At 36.5% G+C, this 12,019-nt stretch overlaps 1 protein-coding gene across 2 annotated transcripts in view; it reads left to right on the top strand.

Annotated features, from left to right (window-relative positions):
- Positions 1 to 12,019, top strand: part of LOC122652112 (regulator of telomere elongation helicase 1 homolog) — a 44,319-nt gene that overhangs the window by 11,274 nt on the left and 21,026 nt on the right. Inside the window, exons 4-19 of one of the 2 annotated variants that reach the window (XM_043845783.1) lie at positions 2,451 to 2,532; positions 2,657 to 2,804; positions 3,227 to 3,389; positions 5,429 to 5,605; positions 6,730 to 6,839; positions 6,957 to 6,993; positions 7,128 to 7,278; positions 7,414 to 7,568; positions 7,673 to 7,764; positions 7,843 to 7,950; positions 8,088 to 8,156; positions 8,370 to 8,456; positions 9,026 to 9,085; positions 9,260 to 9,375; positions 10,676 to 10,733; positions 10,806 to 10,899. In XM_043845783.1, the coding sequence (XP_043701718.1) occupies positions 2,451 to 2,532; positions 2,657 to 2,804; positions 3,227 to 3,389; positions 5,429 to 5,605; positions 6,730 to 6,839; positions 6,957 to 6,993; positions 7,128 to 7,278; positions 7,414 to 7,568; positions 7,673 to 7,764; positions 7,843 to 7,950; positions 8,088 to 8,156; positions 8,370 to 8,456; positions 9,026 to 9,085; positions 9,260 to 9,375; positions 10,676 to 10,733; positions 10,806 to 10,899 (1,707 nt within the window). Of the gene's footprint in view, positions 1 to 2,450; positions 2,533 to 2,656; positions 2,805 to 3,226; positions 3,390 to 5,428; positions 5,606 to 6,729; positions 6,840 to 6,956; positions 7,003 to 7,127; positions 7,279 to 7,413; positions 7,569 to 7,672; positions 7,765 to 7,842; positions 7,951 to 8,087; positions 8,157 to 8,369; positions 8,457 to 9,025; positions 9,086 to 9,259; positions 9,376 to 10,675; positions 10,734 to 10,805; positions 10,900 to 12,019 lie in introns of both variants that reach the window. The other variant, XM_043845782.1, reaches the window with a different exon arrangement.

Here is a 12,019-nt window from a genome sequence, read left to right as displayed (position 1 = left end):
TAGCGCTGTAGTGTGTTGAGGATGGATTTGTAGGAAGATTCAGGTCTACACTCTATCCCTTCGATGACCAGCTTCCTTCATTCAGCCATGACTTCTCGATTTTTTTGGGCCGTTATGTTGTTCTGTGGAACGACAAAACACCTCTGAGGTGTTTCGTCAAAGGCGTTCCACAGACCATTTTCTTGACTGGTTCGTTCTTCAAGACCAAAAAAAAACCCAAAATGTCAAATAGCTAAAGCCCGTTTTTTCCGTTCTCGGAGAACGAAAGAACGGAGAAACACGTTCCGAAGAACGTTACCAAACGCAGCCTTAGTGTATAAGTAGGCCATACCCAGTGCACAAGGCTTCCACGTTTAGCAGGGTCTGGGGAGGGTCAAATGTACGCAGCCTTACCCTTGTTTCCAAAGAGGCTGTTACCAGGACTTGGACCCGTGACCAAGCGTTCAGCAAGTGAGCACTTGACCAACGCGCCAAGCACGACCTTCTGTATAAGTATATATGTTAAACATTATATATATACCATAGTATATACATATATACACCTTAGTATCCAAAATAGGTTCTTATAATATAAAGGGATTATACCAATAATAATAGAATAATATATCCCACCTTATAATAATATAAAATAGTATATTTGTCATTAAAGGAATATGTAAAAGTAATGAAACAGAATTTAATACACTAAACAATTCACATTCTCATGTCATTGGTGATAGTAGAAATTACAATTTTGCCACTAATAATTAGCAACATTAAAATAATATGACTATATTATATAAATAATATTGGATAGCAGTAAATCACTCCCATTATGATGCAAATATTAATAAAATAATCACAAAACATAAAATATTCAAGACCATCTAAATAATAATAAAGATAATCATGATACACATGCAGGGTGTGACATCCTACCCCCTTGTAAAAATTTCATCCTCGAAATTTCACAGCTTGCCACTTATCACAACCCTACGACTTGAGATGAATGGGCTATTCAGAACTAACTGTCTTAAACGATTTAAGCCCGACGACAAGGAAAACCTTATTGCGGAAATCATTAAATAAGAAACAAAATAGAATCATGTTAAAACAGAACATTATTACATAAAACAATGAAGAAAGCACATAATAACGACAATGATGACAAGAGCTTGCTTAAAGCAAGAGAAATATCGAGAGATACAAATATGAGCTCATCATAAAATTCATGAAGGCATCTTGAACCAACAAATACAACATTAGGGACGAAAATCGTTCTCCAAAAATATCAAAATCTGAATAACTAAATAATGGAACGAAGAAAACTGAAAACAAACATCAGTCCCCTGAAGGCACATCTTCACAGCTATAAAGCAAGAGAAGCATTAAACCAGGAGAAGAAAAGAAGAAAAGAACCCGTCAAACTTCAAAGGAAAAGAACAGAAAGCATTCACCCAAAAAAAAAAAGAAAGAACAGAAAGTACCATAGCTATGTAAATGTTACATGCCAGAAATAATGATAAGAAATACAGTTCTGTTTACACATCTCGTGTAAAAACAACATAAATTTTTATTACCATACTTGAAATAATAAAGGGGAAAGGACATAAATATCCCTGCAGTACATGTCCATAACTTAACAGTCAGCTTGCATAGCCTTTGTCTTGGAGGCCTTGTGATTCCTCTGGCATTTTCATTCAATAAAATTGTCTTACTTGTCTTAAAAAACAAAAGAAGAATGTATTCATCTTCTTGCACTGTTGGAAGGGGCGGATATTGATAGAATTGGAATTGATATGAGGGATTGGGGTTGAAAAAATAAGAAACAATCTTCTTAATGAAGTTAATTCTTTTTTTGGTTGGAAGAGTTTGGGGTCCTACTATCAATCCCAAAATGGAAGTGTTTGCTTGGTTACTTACCCTTAGTAAATTATTCATGATGATTACTTACTTGTCCAATGAAGGGAATTTCCATAATCTTTGACACCGTTGTGAGTCTTCACGCTCATTTTCTGGATACTTTTTAGTCTTCCTCAGGAAATTGGGTAACGGCCAAAGGAGTAAAGGCATGTTTTCGGATTGACCTTGGATTCTGTACTATATTAATTATTAGATTCTTTGGATGATTCTTCCTTTAATGTGTTGGAGGGTTTGTAAATTCAGCAATTCTAAATTCTTGGATGACAAACCCTGAAGTCCACCAAGAATTTCTGCAGATTGGGGAGCAGACTTTTGCGGTATCAGGGATTTCCTTCTAGTAAGGAGGCATATGGATGTTATTTTGTTTCCTGTATACCATACATTTGTGGGGTATACTCCAATCATCGCTACTATACTGCTTATTTTATACACAAGTAAAATATTCTTTATGTTGCCAATCTAAATAGAAAGACTGTATATTTGGGAAATGTATGTTGTGTTTGACATTTTTAACTTTCACTAATATGATTACTTTTTTTTTTTTGTAGATTATGTGAAGCGTCACCCTAATCTTGGAGATGACCCTATTGACATAGAGGATCTGGTCAATATTGGGCGAACAGATGGGGCGTAAGTTTTCTCAGTATCTCTATCTCTTTGTTGTCAATGTGTTCTCTATGTTGCATGCTATGAGAATGGTGGTTAATGTAGACTCTGTTTGTTTGCTTTAATTGAATGTCAACCTTCCTTGCAGGTGCCCTTATTATACTTCTAGAGAGCTCCACAAGATTGTTGATATTTTATTTGCTCCTTACAACTATCTTATAGATCGTAAGAACTGTAAAACTCTTAGCCTTCAGTGGCATAACAGTGTACTCATATTTGATGAAGCTCACAACTTGGTAAGGCAACAATACTTTAATTTGGATCATGACAAATGGGATCAGTTCTCTAATCGTATCTTTTGTTGTTTTCTTCTTCTTTTAACTAAATTAATGAGAATATCTTGTGTCAGAAGTGTAGAAAACTGTGGGGACATTTATGATTTAATCTGAAATATTTTTTTTCTTTGAAATGTTCTGAAATCTAGCTCTGGTTTGACCAGCCGGGCCGGGCTGGTTTCATGACACTGGTTTTCTCACCACATTGTTGAATTTTCCTTTTTGGTTTTTAATTCTGATTCTCTCACTTTAAAGTCATTTATTTGATAAAATCCGCGTGTGCAAGTGATTTGTTTGAACCCTTGCAGGAGTTGTAACTTGCCTTTGTTGTTGTGAAGTTTTTGGCAAACTCTAAGTGATGGATTGCTTACTCTGAAGTGTAGGAAAGCATATGTGCAGATGCAGCATCCTTTGACATACCATCTGGCCTTCTGTCTGCTTGCATTTCTGAAGCACAAAAATGCGTTGACCTTTCTATTGCAAAGAAGGCAATTGAACAATCAAATGATAAAGCACTTAATCCAGATAATTTTGCTATTCTTAAAGGTAACTGAACGGAGTACACATGTTTCATGTTGCCACTTTTTTGCTGATAAACGTGATATGGAACTCCATCTCCACTTAATGCTATCCTCTTGTCTTGTCGTGGGCAATTGGGTGGAGAGGGAACTAGTTAGTTTCAGCTTCTGTTTAGCTCTAGTCAAATACAGAGCACTATTTATGATCCTAATCTTTCTGTACACCTTTTTATCTTTATATTTCTCTGATGAATGAAAAATTATGTGAAAGTTTCCTCTTCTGGAACAGGTTAGGTCACTGCTGGGTGCCTTGTTGAGAGGTTGAAGACAACCTCTTCACGTAACTTAACCCCTAGTCTCCATATTTACATAACAGCCCCTATATTTCTGAGTGGTTTATTTCATCCCCATTCTTATGTAAATTTCCAGATATACTCCCACTTAAAGACTCTGCTGAAGATGAGTCCATAATTGGGCAACCTCCCTCCAATTCCAAGTTGGAGCCATATATTCTGTGATCTAAAAGACTGCCGAAGATGCTCACCAATCTGCTTTGTGTTAGATTGATGATGGTCAACATATTCTTACCTTGAAAATCTTATTTGTTCTCCTGTCTATACTCCAAAATCCTCTAAATGAGGAGCTTGCCTATGAAGCCAATCTGAGTTGAGTATTAACTCCAGTAGAACTTAATTGGGTCAGTAGGAAAACATAGGAATACAACAACAACAAAGTAGGTAAAACTGGGGTCTAGACAAAATAAGGGAATGAAGAGATGTACAAGAGTGATGGGAAATGAGAAGTGAAAAATGAAAAATGACAAATGAACGGTGGAAAATAAAAGTGAAAGATTAAAGTAAGAGGAAAGAGGCACAGCCCAGCAAGTCAAGAGAATCTCAGGCTAAATAGGGTCTGATACATGGATCCTTGCCCTCCAATAGGCTCTATCCACGGTCATACATGGTACAAAACCAAGACTATGCATGTCCTTCCTCACAACTTTTCCTATGGTCATTTTAGGTCTGCCCCTCGCTCTCTTAGCTCCTTCAATCGGAGCTAAAACATAGGAATACACAACATTAAAAAAAATGAAAAAAAAAGAGAATAAGAAAAAAGAAAAAGACGAGGAAATGATAATGTATTAAGAGATGATTGACAAGCTTGCCATTCCAAGCACATCTGATAAGTAAATGTAGTATGATATTGCTGTTATTATAAAATTTGAAATTTGTGTCATTGTGACCTACATGGTACCTTTTATATTCTACAAGGTAGACTAGGTGTGTGCAACTCAGGTGAGTAGGGCTGGGTTTTGAAAATCTGGGCCAAACCTGAAGTCACCTGTCCCCAGCAGAAGCTGAGCCTGGTCTGACCTCGAGTTAGGAAGGCCCAACCGGCTCGGCCTGTCAGGAGCTGTCCGACCTGGAAAATCCATCCTAGAAGTGGTTAATTGTATATAATAAAGAGAGATGAAAAGAAGATTTGAATCCTAGACTAAGGGGTTGCAATTTACAGATTTTTTTAACATGTTCATGTAAACCGGGCTGGGCTTTGTTGGCTGTGCCCAACCTGAATCCTCAACCCTAGCCCAGCCCGGGCTGGCCTTGGGCTCGGATTTCACAGCCTAGGCTCAGGCCATGAGTTGGCAATCTCAGCCCAATCCTGGAAATTTCCGGCTTGGGTATTTTTGGGCTTGACTTGCACTCCTTGTAGGGTCAAATAATGTTTATTTTGCATAAAATTTCTTTTCTGTATGTATAACTAAAGTCGTATGATATTGCTATTAACATTATTGTTATTCATGAAATTAAGAAATTATATCATCTGATCAACATAAACACTAGACTTCTTGTATCATGTAACTTTTATATGCAAAGAGGTAGGGATAGGAGAAAATTTATTTGGCCTAGAAGGTCTTTCTGTATGTGCAACTAATGTCATACGGTACTGAAACTGACATTTTTTTGTCTTTTTATGATTTTATCTTTATTTATTAAAGAGAAGCATTCGGAAGTTTTTTGAATGGTTTGTCATATTTCTTAATGAGGTGTAATGCTATTCTTGCAGCCCTTCTGCTGAAGCTTGAGAAGCGAATTGCTGAAGTACCAATTGAATCCAAGGAGTTGGGTTTTACTCGACCGGGGTCGTACGTCTATGAATTGCTTGCTGATCTCAATATCAAATATGAAACTGCTAGTATGCTAATTGATACAATTGAAGTAGCTGCATCGCTTCTTGAGGAAGGTCAGCTTAGACTGTCAATGCCTTCACATTCCTTGGATTTTTCCCTATCTGCAGTGGCAACATTTGAAAGAAACACTTTTGTTGTTTTTGTGTTTTTTTTGGAAGTAATTTCGAACAGAACATGTATGTGATGTCCAATCTGTTTTGTGGTTTTTTTTTGGAATGAACCGGATAAAAAAAGCACATTTGTTGTTAATTGGAGAAACACATCTGAAGTTGTTAATAAAGAACAGAAACACAAATGATGAACAAAAAAGGCCTGATACACCCCGACTCTCGACCCTCAAACTTGAAGGACCCCTCGAACTCTCTCTGCGCTATTGGACCCTCTTTTAAAATTAGGTGGTTCTATGGTTTTCAATTTTCCATGTTCCCACCATCACTAATATTTGCAGCGACTAATGATGGCCCTTGAGAAATCCGATTGACCCGATTTCAATCCTAATTGTATCCCATTTTCAAATTTAGGTGGTTTAGACCTAGAATTTTAAAATTCACAGGTTCCACACACAATTTCTTGTTAACCAATGATGGTCCTTGAAACAAAATCTTTTCTTGTGGAACTCAAATTGACCTGATTTCAATGTCATTGGATCCTACTTTCAAAATAGGTGGTTTAGACCTAGGATTCTTCAAATTTCCAGATTCCCGCTATATAAGCGTTTTTCATGGAGGTAATAAAATACGTGGCTAAAATGTGTAGGATGGCATTTTATTTAATTTGGTACAAACAAAAGATATGCTTCTGTTAATATGCACCATACGTGCTTCTGTTCATTTTTAGTGGCCAAAAATTAAAATACTGTTTTTTCAGTTTTACCATTACAACATATTTTGTACAGAAGTATTCCAAATGAACAGAAACACTAATTAATATTTCTGATACAGAAATACTAATTTGGAACAAAAACATTGCCATACAGCCCCTTATTGTCTGAGTTTAGATGCTCACATGTTAATGAACATTTTATATGGTTGCATTAGTTCAGTCTTATTAGGAGACATGCTGGTGTTGTCCTACTTTGACATGTTTAATCAATTTTGCAGTTGTAGGAATATATTTAATGATGATTCATATTGGAAAGTGCATGTTATATAAATTTTACATGTAAATGTAACTGCAGATGGCGGGCCACAAAAGGCAAATGGCACTGTATGCAGGCTTGAAAGCATGGGTGATATTCTTTACACAATCTTTAGAGATGGTAGTAAAGATCATGCCAAATTCTATCAGGTAAGTTGGTTCACGTAATGGATGTTGTTCTCTCGCTCTCTTTGAAATCTTCAACATATGGGACTATCATGACTTACTCTCTCTCTCTCTCTCTCTCACCTGCATGGCTGGGTTAAGGTTCATGTGCAAGAAGTAGAAGTGAATACTACAGATGCTTATCGAGGTAGTTGTGACACAAAACTGAAGTTCAAATTTCCAGTTCCTCTAAAGTCTTGTGCTTGACAAGCTTTACTCATCCTATTCTTTTTATTGTGTCTTTGATCTGTTCTTGATTTTCATTGAATTTGATGTTTATAGGCAAGGCATCAAGGATTTTCAGCTGGTGGTGTTTCAACCCAGGAATGGCAATGGAGAGATTCTCCAAGCTGGGTGTTGGTTCTATCATTTTGACATCTGGCACATTATCTCCACTTGATTCATTTGCACAGGAGTTGAAGATGTAGGTTTCTTATGTAGATAACTCTCTCTCTCCCACACACACACACACTGATGAATGCACTCGTGTACACACACACACACACACACACACACATATCTCCATTGCTGAAGTTGAATTGCTTCTTTGCCATCTTAGAGAATTTCCTGTTCAGTTGGAGAATCCTCATGTTATATCTTCAAATCAAATCTGGGCTGGAGTAGTATCTAATGGTCCATCTGGTTGCTCTTTCAACTCCTCTTATCGAAATCGTGATTCTCTAGACTACAAACAAGATCTTGGGAATGCTATTGGTATGTATCAACAGGTGGTACAAGGTAGAAATGTTGAGTTTGGGGCATTTTTTTTCTTTAAAATTTCTTCCAATGCCAATCTTTTACGAATTGCTATTTTGCAGTAAATTTTGCTCGAATTGTACCTGATGGACTGCTCGTTTTCTTTCCATCATACTATCTTTTGGACCAATTTATTGGGTGTTGGAAGACCATGGTAAGATATCAGCCATGATGAACCTACCTGTTTATAATTTGTAGTTATATATGAATAAACATTGATGCATTTTTATAGGGTCATACAAACTCCACAAATTCGAGCACAATCTGGGAAAGGATCTGCAGACACAAGCAACCTGTTGTAGAACCTAGGCAATCTTCGCTTTTCCCTTCTGCAATCGAAGTAAGTAAAAATGATATATTCTTACAAATATCCATATTTTTGTTCCTTTTTGTGATCCTTCAATTTGTTCAATATTCTTAACCAACATTCCTGTCTTCATCGCTTGATGGACTAGCTGAAATAAGGTTCTCTTACAGGACTTTATGACTAAGTTGAAGGACACATCTACTTCTGGTGCAGTATTTTTTGCTGTTTGCCGAGGCAAGGTATGAGTCCAACCCAGAAACTTTTCAGCATCATTTTCTTGTCATCATCTGACAGAGTTACTCTGTTCTTCTTGAGATCAGAGTGCAAATTGTATCTAATGAATTTGGAAGCAAAATTATTCTGCATGGCCCCTGTTGATAGCTTTTATTTGCTGTGTCATTATGATAATTTACCGTCAGATATCACTGCCTTTGTAATCTGTTGGTTGTCAGGTAAGTGAAGGATTAGATTTTGCCGATCATGCTGGGAGAGCCGTTGTGATCACTGGTATACCATTTGCCATGAGGACTGATCCGAAGGTATGCTTTCAGATTTTTAGACAAACTGTAATATAGCTCTCTTTTTGACACTATTAAAATTCTTGGTGTTTTTAGTGTTCATAAACTATAATTATTCTCTGATATTTTACATGCTCACGAGTTTATATTCTTTAATTTTTTGCGTTACAATTCCTAGCTGGCAACCATGACTTAAAACAGTTACTGTTAACATTTACCTTATTAAATTCAGTGAGAAGGGATGCTTACAATATAATTTCTTTGTACACTACTTTCTAAGCCTGGCCTGGTCCATTGAATCCATTCTTTTATTGGTTCTTTTTCTGAGACATGCTGGTGGTGAGGAACTTGGAATGTGGAGGGATAGTAAATCTGTAGTTTCAATTCTTGGGTGATTGGTCATAATAGTTGGCAAAATGCTGCCGTAATACACACAGAACATGTGCTAATCGTTATTGCCGTGCTTCATGGTTATTGTTTACTATCTATCTATCGCATGTTCATTTGCTTGATTTCATAACTCTTGCTACTACTCCTCTTTATACATGTATTTTCTTTCACTAACTTGCCATCTAATTGTTGTATCATAGATTCGTTTGAAACGTGAGTACTTGGATCAACAGGCTCAATCACAAATGAAAAAGTTTAAGGTAATGCTGATATTGCTAAACTTGTTAAACTGCTCCGGGTATAGTGATGTGATATAGGCTATACTTGTGAATATGATGGTTATACCGGAGGAGGATATAAATTTTCTAGGGATGGATCTTTTTTTTGAATCTTGATTATCTCTAGAATCAATTCATTGTTTGCTAAATTTGCAGGTTTTGACTGGAGAGGAATGGTACAGACAACAGGCATCTCGGGCTGTGAATCAGGCTGTTGGACGCGTCATTCGTCACAGCAATGATTATGGAGCAATTATCTTATGTGATGAAAGGTTTTGTTCCATTTATTTCTGCTGCAAGAGTATGTGGGAACTCAATTGAATTAAATTTCAATAATTAAGATGATGCTCCTACTGTTACATTTACTGCTACTCTGTTACTAACACTTACTAACACATACTAAGTCCTGAATTTCATTATAGTTATTGTAAGATCCGTGCATCTTTTTTTTGTCCCCGCTTTTCAATCAGCAAAAAATAGAGATTTAACTTTTCATTAAAGGGTATAATTACCTGTGAGATAATATTCATATATCCCTGAAGCCTATACAAGAGTTACCAAAAGACTGAACTATCAACAGAATCAGGAAAAGATTTCAGTCATATAACAAGGAAGCCCCAGATGAAAGCAAAGCTATTCCTATCTATGCTGATGCGTTCTTTACAAGTCAAAGTTGAATCAATCAAATACCTGTGAAATATCATCACAAATTTGGGGGAAAACTCTGGAGTTGTCTTCAAAAAGTCAGATTCATTTCCTTCAACAAATCCCAAGCCAGAGCATATTGTAACTAATTCCACTACACATTGCCTTTTCACCCAAGGGTCACTTAGGCTATTGAATAATAATTTATTCACATTATGAGCTCCAGTGATATGCACACCAAACAACCAAAGCAAATACAACAACACTTTCACTACCATATTATAATACAGAAAGATTAGCACTGCTGACTTGTTTTGTCATAAACAAAAATGACTATATAAAAAGATTGTCTAATGTAAGAACCTTGTTTAGGGCAAATGTAGCTACTGTTGCAGAAAATTTGTCTCCCAAACCTGCTAACATCCTTTAACCTTCGCTCTCCTCTTCATCTGCCTCCTTGGTAAGGGAATTGTAATGGGAAGCTACTTTGGAACAACCACCAGAACAACCACAACCAGAGCCTTCTGTCCTTTTCTCCCATCTGTACTTCATAACTGTATGAGCGTGCAAGAAAATTATGAACTACAAATTTCTTATGATGTACTGTATAAAATCTGGGGCACCATTCCATTTATCTACCATCTCTGAGCCAGAACGTTAAGGTTTGTGCATCTTAGCTTCTTTTAGTTGACTATGGGGACATCCAGATTTTTTTTTTCATCCTTAGAGAGTCATTTTAGAGCAATGATCATTGGAGCCTCTGTAGTATGGAAAAGCCTCTAACATCTCATTTCGTTCAGACTAAGGTGCAGTACGCCTCTCTTGATTCACTTGTATAAGATTTTCACTGGAGCAATTGTTCTACCATTCAACACTACAATATGTGCATTTTCTTGTACGTTATTTCATCTTCTTTTCTTTGAACAGGTTCATGCAACCAGGTCGACAGGGCGAAATGTCACTTTGGATTCGGCCATATATCAAGGTACACTAGTGTGTTTTGGTGTAATGTTTTTGTTTAGTAAACCTTGCACTTACTTCTGTTTTGCTTCTGCAGTGTTATCCTAATTTTGGTGACGTAGTCTTTACGCTGACTCGGTTTTTCAGAAATGGAGGGAAACTTGATCTGAAAAAGTCAAACATAGGCATTAGTTAAGTATCTTGACTATCTTCTAGCCAAGTTATTAAACAGTGCTTATATTTTTACATTACAATTCTATTATATATGATTTGTGTACAGATCTTCATATTCTTTTCTCTAGAGTTACTTTAAACTGCCTTAGGCCATAGTATGCTTCACTATATTTTATTAACCTCGTAGGAAGCAATTACGGGGCACCATTTTCTCATGAAACTGTGGGGATGGTGATGCAGATAAATTGAAAATAATGGGTTTTTTTTAGTGGAAATAAGCTTTGGGTTGGGTTACATATATGTTGGGCCTTTTGTCCAAGAAGTTTTCATTATAATAGGCCACTTTTTTTTTTGGGTAGAAATTATAATAGGCCACTTTAATGAACCTAAATATGAGATTTATTATTTAGTTAAGTTATGGGGTCTTCTAGAAATTATATATATATATATATATATTTAAGGAAGTGGTTTTCTGTCCGGGAGTGTGGTCTACGTCAGCACTCCCATGGCTATCTCTCTCCTCAAAACAAGGGGGCGGAGGTGTCTTTTCATATGGGGAAGGGAGAGAGATAGACTCATGGGAGTGCTGGTGTAGGCCACACTCCCGGACAGATTTCTTTTTCCCATTTTTTTAAAAATCATAAAGCTTATCTTGGATTAAGTACATTTTATTCCAGTTTGAGTTGGCTGTTTTTTTCTTATTGGTTAAATCTTTAAGTCAGTTTAAAGATTTTTATTTGTTGGATGATGTAAGTTCTCTCCTAAGTCAATCACAGGCTTTTGGAGTAGCTATAAATACTTGTACTGGTCTACAACTCCTCACTTTGATTAGAAGAAATAAAACATTCACTTGTATTGGTCTACAACTCCTCACTTTGATTAGAAGAAATAAAATATTCAAATTTTTTGGTTCAGTGAATTCAGACCATACCTCTTAAGGATTCAATGGATTTTACCTGATGGATTCTGGGTGTACTTGGAGGATGTCTTTATTGAAAATATTGCGATGTCCTTAGCGGAAGAGTGGATTCTCTTTGCAAACTTTGGTGGATTCCTAGCTTGGGGTTTGGGTGGATTTCTAACATGTTTTCTTTCTTTCTGTATATCTTTCTGTTAGATGCTAGGTCAGAGCTACTC

The sequence above is a fragment of the Telopea speciosissima genome, chromosome 2 (genome assembly GCF_018873765.1).
Source record: "Telopea speciosissima isolate NSW1024214 ecotype Mountain lineage chromosome 2, Tspe_v1, whole genome shotgun sequence".
Taxonomy (NCBI): Eukaryota; Viridiplantae; Streptophyta; class Magnoliopsida; order Proteales; family Proteaceae; genus Telopea; species Telopea speciosissima.
Note: the sequence above shows the minus strand (reverse complement) of the source record. Positions and strands in the feature narration are given on the sequence as shown.